Genomic DNA, 16,235 nt, shown 5'->3' on the forward strand with positions numbered 1-16,235 from the left:
GCCATGTGTGAGGGGGTTGGGGGAGAGAGAGAGAGAGAATCTCAGAGCTGGCCTTCACTTCCACCTTGTTTGAGATTTGACACAGGGTGTCTTATGCTCAGCTGTGTGCTCAGGCTCCTGGCCTGAGTGTCACTGGATTCTTATATCGCTGCCTTCATCTGACCTAGGAGTGCTGAAGTTACAAATGCATGCTGTAACCCCCACTATACAGAGTGTGGGGCTCTAGACTCAGGTCCTCACACCTAAGCAGATGTGCTTTACCCACTGAGCCCTCGCTTCATCCTGAAATTGATTTGGAAGGGTAAAGAAATTTAAGTTATTTTACTTTCATTTCCTCAGAAAACTTAGAGAGCTAGAGATGCGCTGGATTGGGATTCAGGGGAGCAGCTGGACACTGGCAGATGGGAAACAAGGATCTTCCTCCCTTTGTTCAGTCGGGAATCATCCCTTAGGATGAAAGATGAGCAAGGAGCTAATTTACAGGCATTGTTCTCAGAGTACTTGCCACGCTCTGTAAATAACTAAATATAGAAGGTACATAAAGATAACAAATGCCATCGCATGCTTGTGTATGGATTTTTAGGGAACTTCATTTTTAGCAACAAAGCCAAACTGACAATATTTTTAATTTTAGAAAGCTTGCATCAAAGACACACCTTTAAAAATGGAGAGCATGTAAACAGTGCGCTTGGGAAAATATTTAAGATACAGTTTTGGTGGTAGGCCAAGTAATCCGGTCTAAGCCAGTTTCGAATGTCACTGAGTGGATTACTAGGCCTCTGGGGTAGAATGATTTGATTTCACTTGCACTTGCTTCTGCCGGCTCAGCTGCTGCCCTGTAATCCCTCTTCTGGCCCTGAGACTTCTAATTCAGTCAAGTTTTAACTCGCTAAGTGTCCTCCAGTGTGGAAATGAATAGAACTTCTACTTCCTTGTTTAGTCTGCCATTCGTGTTGAGAGTTTGGAGTGACACTTTCCGGATAGTTTTATGCTTGTACATAAGGCTCGTGTAATACTTAGCCAGAGAAGACACTCTCCTTGCTTTTCAATGATTTTATATTCCTTGTGTTTCTGTTACAATGGCAAGGCTGTATAAGGGGAGACGGATCTACTGGGGCTTAGATTTAAGAAGAGTTGCCTTCCATCTTGATGGAGAAGTACGGCAGCTGGTCACATGTTGTCCACAGTCAGGAAGCGGGGTAAATGCAGCTCTCTCTCTCTTCTTTCTTCTTCTGTAGTCTGATGCCCACATTCACTTACCCCTCCTCTTCTCTCTGGAAACAAACACACAGGTACATCCAGAGATTGTCTCCTGGAAGACTCCAAATCCAGTCTAGTTGACCATGAAGAATGATCATTACAGTTTTAAACAAAACTTTAAAAAAATTTTTTTTCCTAAGTTCCAGCTTATAGTGTTCATTTATAAACACTTGACTTGACTAACTTTCCAGCCGTATCTCTTGTTGCGGAAGTGTTCACCTTTGAATTTCTTGGCCCGTTGAGGTTCAAGTCTCCATAGAGAAAAGCAATGAGCCTGTACAAACTAGTGATGCCGCTCATGCCAGAGGAATTGTTCCTCACTCCTGCGGGACTCACAAAGAGTACCGCACAGCCATTTGCAACTCCTGAGAATTGCCATCATGTTCTCTTATTATATATTTCATGTTACATCATGAATTTCATTATATTTAACAAAACAAGAATATTAGCCGTCACTTGGTTCAGGGTTTTTGATATTTCTCAGTCTGTGTAGTGATCCTGGGAAGAAAGGATGGTAGCCATCTTTACAGTTCACAGGCACCATGGTTCACATAGCAGAGAGGATAAGCAATAGTCGCCTGCCTAGCTCTCGGGCTCAGGAGCCTAACCCTTCATTTACCACAGTGGCCTTTATTTTTCTATGCTTCATTTTGAAGACATACTCAAGGGTCTTGTTTTTACATCCTTAGACTCCTGTCTAATTAAGAAAGTTAGAAAATGTTCTGTTTAGCAGTCTGAATTTTTAGTAAGACCAAGCCCATCCCAAATTTTCTTTTCCTTCATCATATTTAGTATGATGGCAGGTGAACGCTCTATGCTTTAGTGTAGTTGGACTTATTTAATGAAGGTAACAGATGATTATCATAACTGTGAGTTACTGTGGAATAACTGTGTAACCGAGGAGAGTAAAATGTGGGAGGAGCAGAGTAAATGATGAAGTACCCTATTTAGGTGTCTCCCCTGGTGCACTGAACCCCAGCACCTAGTTTAAAGCCAGGAACTTGAGTGCTACAGGTTGGAGGGCAAAGACGTGTTTAGAGCCAGCATTTGGTGGAGGATCACGACATCAGCCTAGACTACATAGGACGCCCCTGTCTAAAACCAAACAGACACAGTTCCCACAGAAGTGGAAGGACATGACGAGACCGTGGGGAATCAGTCAGATAGGAATTTCACTGTCACCCTCATGGGCAGATGCAGGAAGGAGGTTGTGTCCCTGCTGACTGCATAGTTCCCTCCCAAAAGATTGATATTGGGCAGTTCAGAAATGCATGTTGAGATACACTGGAAAGGGTCAGAGTAAATGAGATGGAGGTTATTTAAATATTTGCGTAATGGATCTCTAGGACAGGTCTTGTGTTCTTGTAAAATATGACCTAATTTCTAGTTTTTCAGAAAACTGTGCGTCAGCCATAAAATTTAGGAAAGTATTTTAGATCCTGTAAATAATAAAAAACTGGACAGCAAAACTCCCTGCTTAATTTTCTTTCAAGAAAAGAGCGGCACTTAGCATTATTAAAGCTGAGAAGATGGTTCATAAAATACAAATTAAAGGCGTATTTTCCTATCAGTAGTAGGATATGATAATAGCTCCTAATTGGATGTTTGGCCCCTGCCCATTTCAGATATAAGTATGTAGAAGTCATACTGTCTTTCTTAGTAGATGGGAAAGAAGTTGCTTTGTAAGTCTGTTTTCTTCTGGAGAATAAAGGCCCCCTGCAGGGAGGAAGGTTGTTAAACCCTGTGCAGCAGCAAACACGGCGTCTCTCACAGCTGTGTCCAGCTGTGCCGCCATGCCTGTCTGAGTCTCTTGAAACATTTCCTCGGACTTTGCTGAGGACATGCATTTGTGTCTGTAACTCCATGGGAATAATGAAGACAGTGTGACTGTAAAGTCCACTGCAGCTATCGAGTAACCTGCTTTCTGTTTGAGCTCCATTTTATTTGAAGAAGAAATATAAATGAATTGGCTTTTTATGAAGGCTATAATTCTACAGGAGCCATCTCTGTAAACAATGATAATGGGATTTCTTAGAAGAACTGGCTGCTTTTTCAGGAGAGTGCTCCGAGGGGGATGGGAAGGCAGTAAAGTCCTCTCAAGTGTGAGCTGTCATGAGAAGCAGTCTCTTTAGAGAGTGCAGTGCCTGCTAACCATATCTGATTACTCTTTCTTTTCTTTTTTCCTGGTGGGAGAGCCTTTTTTGTTTTATATGTCTGGCACTTCAAGTTGTACTTATTTCTCTATTTCAAATAAATTGAACTGGCCGATAAAACTTTTACTTTTAGGATCAAAATTATAATATTGACATTCTCTTTTTCTATGTCATAATAGTCAGCAGTTTAACACTGGCTGTGATTGAGAATAGCTGTGGCAGAAGCCCCCACCTCTGTCTGACGTTCACTGTCTATGTTTTAGCCGATAGTTGGGCAAAACTTTAACATAACTGTCTGTTTGCTTTTGTAGATCAGTGTACCGTTACCCGCACGTACTTGTTCCTCCACAAGTTCTGGTTCTTCAGTGCTGCGTACTATTTTGGCAACTGGGCCTTTCTTGGGGTAAGTAGAGGTAGCGCAAGCACTCCTCCCTTTGCACTGCTCCACCTGTAAGCTTATGTGTATCTCAGTAGTCTGTTAGAATCTCAGACTGCCGTTGAGGGGTTTTTTTTAAAGGTGTAATTTTTGTGTAAGTGAGTGAATGCCATGTGTGTGCAGGTAGCCATGAGCCCAGAAGGGGGCCAGATCTCCAGGCGCTGGCGTTATGGGAGATTGGGAGCTGCTGTGCGTGGGTGCTGAAGACTGAACTCAGGCCCCTGGGAGAACAATATTACCTCTGAGCCATCACTCTCATTCCAGCTGCTAAGTTTTCAGTGCATTGCTTAGGTGGTAGATAGTAGTAACACCACATCTTTGAATTTACAGGTATTCTTGATTGGATTAATTGTGTCCTGCTGTAAAGGGAAGAAGTCAGTCATTGAAGGCGTGGATGAAGATTCGGACATGAGTGACGACGAGCCATCTGTCTACTCCGTGTGAACAGCCTCTGTCCCAAGGGCTTTATGAAGCTGGCTGATTATCTGTTATGCATTTTCAAAGTTTTAAAGTAACATTAGGGTGAACTGTCTAGCTTTCATCAAAAATGAGAGCATGGCTATTAAAAAGAACTTTATTTTTTATGTTTTCTGAAGTAACATTATTGTATCATAGATTAACAATTTAAATTGCTATAATAATACTGTGTAAATACAATATTTCCAGGTTTGTGAGGGAATGTTTGTGGAAATTTTCTTTATTGTATAATAGTGTTAAATTTATTAAAACCTTGCAGAATTTACACTTCCTTTGTTGCTTTTTAAAAACAAAAGAACTTGTCTTGTGCCTTAGGGTTTCTGGAATAATATGAAAATTTTAAGTGTCTTCCTCTGATAGGGTAAGGACCGTGTCATAGTATTGCTCGTGGATAAGCCTAACTCTCGTGGACAGCCTGTTTTCAGTTTTGTCCTTCAAATTATTAGTCAACTCAAGTAGAGTTCGTGAAAAATTGTTAAGCTGCTTAACATTCCGGGATGTGTTACAGGTTCTTTTGTTCAAATCTTAATGCATTGAGAGTGTTGCTACCTCCACAGGAGTATTTAGGGCACGTCTATCAATGTAGATAGTATTTGTTTATAGAAGACTTTGAAATTTGTATTATCATAAGTGGAAATATCAAGAATAATGAATGCCGAAAATTGAGTTTACTAAGAGTTGTAAGATAAATGATATCATACTCTGCTATTTTTTCATTTACTGTTTGGAAACTTATAAAGGAATACTCCTAATGTGTTGTAGGTGGTGAAAAATAAAATCTAATTTGCTAATGTCAATTAGAACTCATTAAAAAGTATTTATCTTTATGCTTGAAGTAAAATATTTTTATCTCCTGGAAAAGACTTAGGAGTTAACCCCTGTCTGCAGATGAATCTTCTGTGCCTGAGGGCCAATAGCACTTTGTTCTGGTTGATTCCTTGCTTCATCTGATGCGCTTCTAGAACCTTCATGTTGCCCTTTGCTCCTGTTGTGTGTCACGTGCTCCCCCTTATGTTGTTCACTAGGATGCCAGTCTCTTCTGCTCCTAGTTTACATTTTGGGTGGACCACCCTTTGACCTCCATCTGATTACTTTTCCAAACACTAACCTTTTGGTGGGGGTAAGGTATATTACTGCTGTAATTGCAGTGGGTTAAATTGAACCCCATTATTGACACACTAAGCCTCTCTGTTTGATTTTATTTTATTGGTTTGATAATGGCAAACGGCCTGATCTGTCAGTCAAGGCTCCCTGATTATCCATCCCTTACATACCAGGCTCGCCATGAAGCCGGGCTGCTTTTAACTGCCTTTCTCTCTCTTTGTGTGCTCCATGACCACTTACCATGTTATGCACTGAATATCCACCTTCCAAAGTTCACGTGCTGAAGTCTTCACCTCAGTTCCTTAAACAATGGATATTTAGAGGCCCCCGAGAAAGGTAATTTGGGTAAAAATAGGCAGTTACGTGGGTCCCTCATCAACATCTGGGATGTGCAGGCACAGAAGATGGCCATAACCTATAAGCTAAGAAAAGAGACCCCAGGAGGACCCAGCCCTGCCACTGCTGCCATGTCTGTCAGGAAATAGGCTTTCAGCTTTCAAGTCGATGAGTCTGTGGTGTTTGTCATTCAGCCGAGGCATGCTAACACATCCTGAACTTCCTCACTGAGTGTTCTAGCAAATCCTGGCTCCTATCAGCTTTTCCTTGACATTTAAAGAAAAACTGGAATTAGTTCATTGCTTTGCTGTGAAAGCTTTCACTTATTTCTAAATGAAGCCTCTAAGCCCTCGTGTGAGTTTAAAGCCTTTCTGGTGTTTTCTTTTGCTCCTGGCCTTCTACGCTATTCCCACAGCATTTGTGAGTGATTCCTCACAGCCAAGACTGTTGAACTGTTCCTTCTGATTGTCATACCCAGTCAGCCTTCCCGTTGTCTCCTAAGAAGAGCCTTATTTTCCGACCCTTGGGTTTAGTGTTGCGTTCCTCCTCTAAGCCCCTCGAGGAGGTGAGATGCTGGCTCGTTGCTGTTCATGTGGACCTTGTATGGGACAGCATATCGTGACCACCTGCCTCCATTTCTTCTTTCCCTGCACTGCAAATCCGTGTACAGAGCATCCAGTTTTCTAACTTTGTTCTGGGGACCCAGAATAGCTCCTTACATGTGGAAAGCGCATGTTTGATAGGTGAATTTGCTAATCTGAAGATGTAAACATGTCTACATTGGTTAAGCCTACATAAGCTGTATTTTCTCTAAGTGTGCAGAGGCATATATGCCTTTTTGAGATTTTTTTTTTGCTATTTAATAAGTTTAGAACTATTTATTCTAATTCTTCTGTATACTTATAGGAACCAACTTCTTAGGTTGCCTTTTTTTTACTTGTTTTGTTATTTAAACAACAAAATGTAACTGTATACTTTGCCGCTCTCATCTCCTGCGTGTTTAGAAGCCTACTTTGTACTAATACCACCTTGTCCCTCTCCTGATGGAATGGAATGCAGAGAGCTGATTTTCAAGTGTTAGGGCTTCCACTAATGAACAATGTCTTTCCTTTGAAGTCCTCGCAGAAATGCCTAACTTAGAGACTATCTAGAGCATTGAGTTTCCAAAAGACCAAAGGCCCTCATGTTCCATGCAGATTTCAAAGTGATTAGTTTATTTAGCCATGTAGAAGGGAAATGAGAAACTCTGGCACCAGCTTCTAGACAGCTCAGAGCTGCTGTACCAAAGAAGTAAAAACATCTTGTTGCATAAGAAAAGAAAACCGGTTAGAAGCTCCAGGGGGGAAAAAGCAATATAAGAATGTTTTTGCGAGCCCACGTGATGGCTCAGCAGGTAGATGCTGCCTAGTCCTTACCTGAGTTCTGTTCCAGGATCTCAAGGTAACCCTGAGACTTGTCCTCTGACCTCCACATGCCTGCACTCTGAAACCACATAGATTAAACTAATAGTGTTTTCTGCAAAGGTCCTCTCTGGATGTTTCGTATTTAGAGTAATGCACTACTTTAGAAATAACCCACAAAGAGCAGTAGTTGGTGGCTATTGCAGTGAAAGTAGATATCGGGCTGGGTTACTTTGTCGTCTGTCACTGTGACAACCTGGAGCAGGATCACATTGGAAGGAAGCGCGATTTATTTTGATTCCCAATAACAAAGATTGCAGTCCATTTTCTGCTTGCATTAAACCTTTTAGAAAGACCAGGCGGCATGGTGGGGAGCACACTGGGTAAAGTCCCTGGTGTTGTTCAGGTAGCAGCGAAAATGTGGGGGCTGGGATTCCGATATGCAACCCAGAGCACACCTCAAGTGAACTCAATTCCTTCCACTATATATATAAAATTAAATACTTAAAAAAAAAAGGAAAGGGAAAGGAAAGACCTTAGATGAAAGGATACTAAAACCTTCCTATCAAGGGGTATGGCGGTTAATTTTTTGTCGACTTGACACAAAGTGGATCATCTGGGAAGAGGGAACCTCTCCCTCAGACTGGCTTGTAAGCAAATCTGTAGGACATTTTCTAGGTGAATGATTAATGTGGAGGCCCTGGGCCACTATGCGTGGTGTCACCCCTGGGCAAGTGGTCCTGGATTATGTAAGAAAGAAGGCTGAGCCTGTGCAAGCCATAAAGCAAGCCAGTAAGCAGTACTCCTTCAAGGTTCTGCTTCAGTTCCTGCCTCCAGGCCCCTGCTTCAGTTCCTGCCCTGACTGCCTTCAGTGACAGAGTATTACCGTGAAATAAATCATTTTCCCCAAGCTGCTTTTGGTTATGGTGTTTATTTCAACTAAAACCAAACTAGAAGAGAAAATGACCGAGAGAGTATAAAATACTGCTGACAGACCTGACTGTTGTTTTCCTGAAAACTGTGCAAGTGTTTAGAACCTTGGGCTAGAAGAGCCATTGAGTTGTCATGTAGGGGGTCAGCAAATAAACCCTTTGTTCGGTTTTGGTCAGTGTTTTATCATTGAACCCTAAAAGCAAACTGAAGGAAAGGGGTGAGCAGTCAAAAGGGGCTGTCAGTGCTATTGTGTGGCAGCACACCCCACCCAAAATATGTTGGTATAAGAATTGTCTTGAGCTAAAGGTATTTAGAAAACAGCAAATGCAAGGACACTGGCAACTTGTCTTTCTAAACGGAGATGAACCCCTCTACAGAAGCTCTGCTCCATACTGGTCATCAGCTTCCCCCCCAAAGAATGCACTCCATACAAATTGTTCACTAACCCTTCGCATTCTCGCTACTTGTGCACCATCAATTGCCCAAGGCCAACTTCTGGTGTCTAGTGTCCTGATGTCTAGTTCCATTTGCGAGGTTCACTGCTCTTATCCAGCTCGGACGTATTCAAGTTCCATACCACAGGTTCTGTGTTGTTCAAAACTTAAGTGGGCATGTATGATTTTTCTACTATTAATCTTCTGTTACTGAGCCCCGACTGGCGTGCTAAGATGGATAGAGGAAAGATTATGTTCTCTCGCTGCACTTTATTAGGATTGTGAAGGTAATGTAATCAGTCGAGCATCTGACTGATGGTGCATGGGAGGAGGAGGAGAGAGAAATAGCTTAAGGAGGAAGGGGAGGTGGGGGGGGGAGCTGTCTCAAGCAAACAAAATGCTTTTATCATAGCAACTCGGTAGGTGACACTTAAAATATACAAACACGGGGTTAATGATGCTTTATAGTCTATAACAAATATATTAAAAATAAAAATCATACTGCTTATGGAGAGATTTCATTAGAAGATAAAATATCCATTGCAATTATATGTGAATCAGTCTCTGAATTTCCTGGCAACCAAGACTAAAAGATGATAGATGAAGTCTTTACACTTGAGTAGCAGTGCTCAGTTTACTACAGATATTTCCTTGTTTCTTCCTGTTTTTCTCCGTGATATTGAACCCTAGAAGGAAGTTAGAATAGGAATTCTTACGTAGAGAAATTGAATAGTGAGCTAATGACTACTAAAAATTCAACAGAAAAAAAAAACATATAGAGATACAGAATGTTTTCTTGAGAAAACCTGGCTGCCCATCAAGGATTCTCAGTATACATTGTGTCTATGACACTTCAGTTATTTTACTCAGCACACATAAGCCCCTACATATTCCATATGACAGTGGCTACTGAGATAACTCTACAAACACTCAAAATTTCCAATGATGAGTTGACAACATGAAAGTTATAACAAAGTCAACAAATGAATATTAAGCCATAATTTAGGGATAGCCTTTTAGCTGAGGCCCAAGATAAGATGACTTACTTTAAGTTTTCCACGTGGTTCACTATGCATTATTTCTACCTCAGGTCCATACTAAAGCTGCTGAGCAAGAATGAGGTCAAAGTTGAGTATTACACTACAGGTGCATTAAAGCCCAGCATCTGTTGTCCACAGACAAAAGTGCTTTTTGTGGTAGAGAAGCAGATGGCCAGCTGTTGCAGGGAGGCCGCTTGTTTGTCCCAGCCACCCCAGCCCTGAAATAATCACACAGAAATTATATTAATAAAATCACCTCTTGGCCCATTAGCTCTAACTTTTTATTGGCTAACTCTTACATATTAATTTAACCCATTACTATTAATCTGTGCATCACCATGAGGTCATGGCCTACCAGCAAAGTTCCCACATGTCCGACTCTGGTGGCGGCTCCAAAGCACCTCTCAATTTGGCCCTTCTCCCAGAATTCAGTTTTGTCTTCCCCACCTACCTAAGTTCTGCCCTATCAACAGGCCAAGGCAATTTCTTTATTTATTAGAGGTAATCACAGCATACAGAGGGGCTCCCACATCAGCCATTTTACCACTTGAAGAGATTACATGGCTCACCAGTGGATTCCTTCCCGCACTCAGCACCAAGGTACTGGATGAAGGTGCAGTGCTTGCCTAGTATGCGCAATGAACGCCTCAGGCTGATCCATGGAACAAGACTGATAGTATCTCTAAAAATTTATTATTTGGATTGGAACCAAAGTTTATTTGATGAACCAATTTAATATATTGATATTTCGGAGTCTGCTGTGTGGTTTATTCTAATATTTAATGGCAAGAACAACATGATGGCTAAATTTTCATTGTCAGCTTGGTAAGACTTAGGATCATCATGAAACACTCTGGGTATGTCTATGAGAGTGCTTTCAAAGATTAGAGTAGCGAAGACCCATCCTGAACGTGAGTGGCACTGTTGGGTCTACTGGAGGTGGACCTGTGGTAGTCAATCTTGATGGTGAATTTTATTTTGAGGCACCATGGAAACATGCCTCTGGGTGTCTCTGTGTGGCTGCAATTAGAAAGGTCTGGCAGAGCAGAAGAGACCTACTTTGAACATGAGTGGCACTGTGCCTTAGGCTGGGATCCTAAGCTGAATTATATGGAGAAAGAGAATTGACCAGCAGCGTTCATTTTTCTCTGCCACCCAACTACAGATGCAATGTGACCACTGCCAACTTGCCTTCCCTGCCGTGATGGGCTGTGTCCTCCAACTGTGACCCTAAATGAACCCTTACTTCTTCACATTGTATTGCTCTTTTCAGGAGTAGTATGGTCACAGATATGAGAAAAGTAGCAAGCACAACTAATCTTGATAGCAGTTTCGCTAAATTTAACTGACACTTTTTGAAAACTTCAGATGTACGGGTGAGTAAATGTTTATATACATAATAAGGTTTCAGTCTGTGTAAGGAAAGAACAGTCTTCCTATTAAGAGTAATTGATAGGAGAAAGAAGTTTGTTCCTCATGTGTACAAGAGCTCAAATGCTAGCTTAGCATCAATACAATCAAGCCTGAAAGCCTTTGGTAATGGATTTACGGATGCATTTGCTTAAACTGTTATTTGAGTGCCTAGTGTATTAGTAACAGCTGTATGCCAGAGACACAGAAACAAAATGGTGCCTATATTCAAGGTGTTGGAAACCATGAGACACATTTAAAACTAGACAGTTTGATGCTGCAAGTGCCATCAAAAACATATTCCATCCTGTGACAAGGCTGAGAGTGGTGGCTTCAGCTAAAGGAAGGCTGAGACTCTTGAAATAACAAATGCCAGCCCACTTACAGTAATCTCTTGTCGAAGTGGAAGGAGAGTGGATGCTGTTGAGGGAGTCGGTAAGGGAGGCAGAGACGTCATGATGGGCAAAGTGGGAAGTGAGTGTGCTGTTTAAGAGTGGGACACCTGGGTAACTCCAGGTGAGGAGGGACTGGCTAAGCAGTATGAACACATGGCACTCACTAACCAACTCTAGAGTTGGCAATGTGACCACTGCCAACTCTAGAGTCCCCATTAATTGCATTGCTTAAAGTGGGTTTGTTTTCAGGAGTACAGTCCAGATGACCTATCTAGACTAACCCTAACCCTGTTCATATATAAAGACAGGATGTACATAGGCCAGGTTAATTCACCAATCGGATCTAGGATGAGTTCAGTTGCTCAAGCAAACTCTAACTTCATCATATATGGGGGGAGAGGAGGGCTAAATCAAGATATACTATAATGGGGCAACAATGTCCCACTAGACATCTAGACATCAGAGGATAACAAAAAGTCCAGTGCCAGGAATGGGCTTCTTTTTTGGGGTTTGTTGATCGGTGAGCTAGCATAGACCCCCAAACAGCACAGACTATTGCCAATGCTCTCAGTTATACTCCAGAACTTCACAGTGAGAACCTATTGCTGAAAAAAACATATACTTGAGTCATAGAACTTGGAGAAATCAATGTGGTACTGACCTGTGAAGCTTCATCACTACCAGCTAGCTTTCATAGAGTTTGAAAGGTCCGTGAACACTAACAGAGGAGAAAAGTTATCATCAGTCTTACCCAGCTGTGCAACCCTGAAAGCCATAATAGCTGTCAGCTTGCTAATACATGCCCAGTGTAAATCCCAGCCTCCAGCCTCCAGCCTCCATCTTTGGAGGCCCCTCCCCTGTGCCCCTGTGCCCCTTGAACCTTGACCCCCTCCCCAAGGAGGGTCAAGATGGCCCGCCAAACCTTGACCTTTCCCTTGGAAAGATCAAGAGCACTCCCATGGGCTGTTTAAACTGTTCCCCAGAAAATAAACATGTGGTTTTCCCTTTTCCTTTTCAGTTGGTGACTTTCCGTTCTTCTTGGGGCCACCCAGGAGCGCAGGTGTCTAATTAAAGCTGGATATTTTTTAATCTGGTCTGATTTGGCTTGATTGGGATTATTTTGCATTGGCAGAGAGCTGGCGTTAGAAAATATTCCTAACACCCACTAGTACAATAGTGGCATAAATGTAATGGGAGTAACCAACTACTTTTACAATAGGATTTAAGTCCTCATCCACACAATGAAACCCATACTTGGCAATGTTATGGGGGTAAGAAGCTGGATTTAAAGAGGTTCTAGGTCCTAGGGTGGAGCATACTGTAATCATTCTGCTAATTGGGCCTGGCATTAAGCCAACTAATAGCTTTAAAATCAAAACACAACCCGACAAAACTTACTAACCTGAGTCTTCAGTGACTTGATTTTCTTCAAGTTGGTTTTCAAAACTGCCCATAATGAAATTCAAGAGTAAAACATCACAGTAACTGAAGCGCAGAGGCAGTCAGAACCGTTATTTAGGAAACAGAAACCACTGGACTACGCCTTGGCCACATAGCTCTCAGTTCGGTGAGAAAGGACAACAGTGCAGTCTTTGTTTCCCAGCTGTGTTTTTCTGCTTACTTTATTGTAGAGTGAAGTACTTCTCTTCAGTTCTTCACAGAACATTTCAAGTTCAGAAAGTAACATTTGTAAAGCTTTTTCCCCCCTTTCAGAAATGAAGAAAAATGTGTATATGTCCCATCGCTACAGAGTATAAAATCAAAATAAATTTAAATGAAACCTTTGGTGTCACTTTGGGGGCTACAGTTTGTATTTAGTACATAGACTCTGGTTTTCTCATATCTCACACACTTGCTGCCCCTAACAGTGTAGCAGAAGTACAAAGAAAAGACATACGTTAGGTCAAAAGCCAACCTGAGTTGCTTAGTAACTGGGTGATTTTAGGGGAGCAATTTTTATTTCTACAATCTTTCCTTTGTAAAACAGACTCACATTTCCTATCTTGTTAATTATCAAAAGAATTCACAGCATCCAGAACATATTAGGCTCTCAGCTGACATTACCAGTAATCCCTGCACATGTACAGCCTTAGGAAAACATCATGGGATAAAATATACACAATGCCACACTTCCCACTTATTAACAACGCACACTGGCTGATACATGCTCCAGGAAGGCTGTTATCTGAGCACTGGACCTTCTGCTCTATCACTAGAGTTCAAATAGATGGATGTGTGAAACGAGTAAGCTCTAACACCCCAAGCAGATGGATGGATGCTGACATCACAATGCAAAACCAAGCACATATATGACCCTCACCCTTGTCGCTTATTATTTCCTGTAGACTAACTGACCAGAAGAAAAGAACTATAAAGATATCTAGCAAAATATGGCCAAAAGATATTTAACAATCATGGATTTTTTTTCCTAAAACTTGAAATTTAATCTATAAAGTTCATAAAAATAGATAGATAGTTACCAAGGGTCAGGTGAAGAAGGAACTACTGATAAAGGGTAGGAAGATTCAATTATAATATGAACAATTTCTATAATTCTAGTGATTATAATTAGTAATAATTTGTACTCAAATTTACAAAGAAGAATATAACTATTTTTGTGACACACTAGTTGAAGTGGGAATTATGCTAATTATTTTGACTTTAGTAATCATTTCTCAGTGTTTATGTATATCAAAACATTACATTGTATACTTGAAAAAATATATAAAAATCTTTGCTAATTATGCCTCTTTAAAACTGTAAACAAGTTAATTTTTTAAATTACTTTTTATGGCCAGAACAGATGTACAAGAAAATTTAAAGGCATAAGAATACCAATATACGATGAATTGAATTTTTGTCTTGGAGTGTCTGTTTTCATCTTCTCACTTTGTCTTGCTTGGAGCACAGGTCTTGCTAGGTTTCCCAAACAGGCCCCAGATTACTGAGCTGGAGCAATCCTACTGCCTCAACCTCCTGGCTGCCAGAGACCACAGAAGCCCAGCCTGCACAGCTTTATTTCTCTCTTTTACTTTTGTCAGTCACAATCCTTTTACTCTTCCTCCCAACGCTTTGAAAGCTGAACCTCTGGTGTTTCATGTACACTACTTTGAGTATCAGTTTCCTGTGAAAAAGATGGGGTTTCATGCATATCAAAGATGGATGGCCTCCAGGAGCTTTCCCAACATGGTAGCTGTCTGTTATCTCAATCTTTCCCCATTTGGTTGCAGTAATTTCTCCAGGGGAAATTCATTTCTTTCAAAACTATCACTTCCCTTTGGTTTAACAGAAAAAGGAAAACTTTCAACCGGGGAAGCCCCACGATTCTCAGCATGATGCTTTTTCCATGTCTCATGACTGAGCCCCAGTCGGCTCGCTTCCTCGTGGATTCCTTTATGAATGCTGCAGAGTTCTTGCTTGATCCAGTCCTTTTGACATGAAAGGGTCTAGGCCCCTCCTGGTAGACATCAAAATGCTGCTGAGAAATGGATCTGACTCAGCATATTTAAACCTCTGCCATAATTGTCAAATAAAGCAACCGAAATCCAAAGACCAGGTTGCTTTAACTACATAAAAACCATAGCAACTTCAAAGTTGCACCTTCTGCACAGACTATCTGATTGAATTGATAAATTGATATTATATACAGTATTTAAACATTGGGCATATGTACAACCACCAGAGGGGGGATAAACCAAGAACTTACTAGATTCATAATACCTAGAATAAGCAAACTTACTGTTGTCATGCTGAGTTTAGCTCTCAATCTCAGTATCTAATTTTGTGCATGCTCACCATGCAGAAAACCAAACCCCTTTGTGTTTGCTGCAGTGCAGTGATCTCGGTCCACAGTTCTACCCTGGAGAAGTCAATCACCCTGGGTGAGAGCAGAGACTGGCAGGACTTGATGCTATGTTTGGCTCAGTTGCATGCCTGCATTGGGCACATTCAGTCTGAGAAGGAGCCACAAAAATCCCCCAGTGGGATGCTTTGGGTTTAGTAGGCAGTTGGTTCTATTATTTTACACATTGGTGTTCCTGCTCACAATAGAAACTTCTCACCCATCCCACAGTCTCCATAATTGAAATAATTGTTTGTTCTTTGGCCTACTCCCTTTCCCCGGTGTTGTTTTTCATTTAATTCAGTAGCTGCCCCTTAAGCAAATGCAATCGTAATCTGCAGGACTGGCCAAAGAAGTCAGGCAGGAATTCTGCTCTCTCAGGCACCGGCTCTATCAAAGCCACTAAAGGCCGGGCGATGGTGGCACACGCCTTTGATCCCTGCACTCGGGAGGCAGAGGCAGGCGGATCTCTGTGAGTTCGAGACCAGCCTGGTCTACAGAGCTAGTTCCAGGACAGGCTCCAAAGCCACAGAGAAACCCTGTCTCGAAAAACCAAAAAAAAAAAAAAAAAAAAGCCACTAAAGGAAACTTTATCTAGATCTCTATCCCTCTATAGAACTAGGATTCAAAGGTTGAGGTGAAATTTTGCCCCCTCAGAGAGGCTGAATAGCAAGTAACTAATTTCCTCTCCTGGCATGTTTCCCTGCAAACCAGCACCCTTCTGCTCTGCCCTCACTTAAGAACCCTAGCTACAAAATGAGTTCCAAAACAGCCAGGACAACCCTGTCTCGAAAAACCAAAGGGAGAAAAAAATTCTTGCTACACATGGTTCTTCCCAACCACTTCCTATCAGCTAGTTGCTGACTGAGCCTCCTGACCCCTGGTTAAGTTTATTTAATCAAATAAATGTAACACATCTTTGCATCATTAAACAAATATTCCACAGCATAAATGAAAGTACACATCTTAAATTAATATTCCACAACATTTCACCCCAGACCCCTCAACACAGATAC

At 41.5% G+C, this 16,235-nt stretch overlaps 1 protein-coding gene across 1 annotated transcript in view; it reads left to right on the forward strand.

The window, feature by feature from the left end:
* Lmbrd1 (LMBR1 domain containing 1) overlaps window positions 1-5,153 on the forward strand; it is a 91,905-nt gene extending 86,752 nt beyond the window's left edge. The window contains exons 15-16 of the mRNA XM_005359882.3: window positions 3,725-3,816; window positions 4,180-5,153. Coding sequence (XP_005359939.1) covers window positions 3,725-3,816; window positions 4,180-4,293 — 206 coding nt within the window. The 3' untranslated portion in view covers window positions 4,294-5,153. The remainder of the gene's footprint in view (window positions 1-3,724; window positions 3,817-4,179) is intronic.
* The last annotated feature ends 11,082 nt before the right edge of the window (window positions 5,154-16,235 follow it).

The sequence above is a fragment of the Microtus ochrogaster genome, linkage group LG2 (genome assembly GCF_000317375.1).
Source record: "Microtus ochrogaster isolate Prairie Vole_2 linkage group LG2, MicOch1.0, whole genome shotgun sequence".
NCBI lineage: Eukaryota > Metazoa > Chordata > Mammalia > Rodentia > Cricetidae > Microtus > Microtus ochrogaster.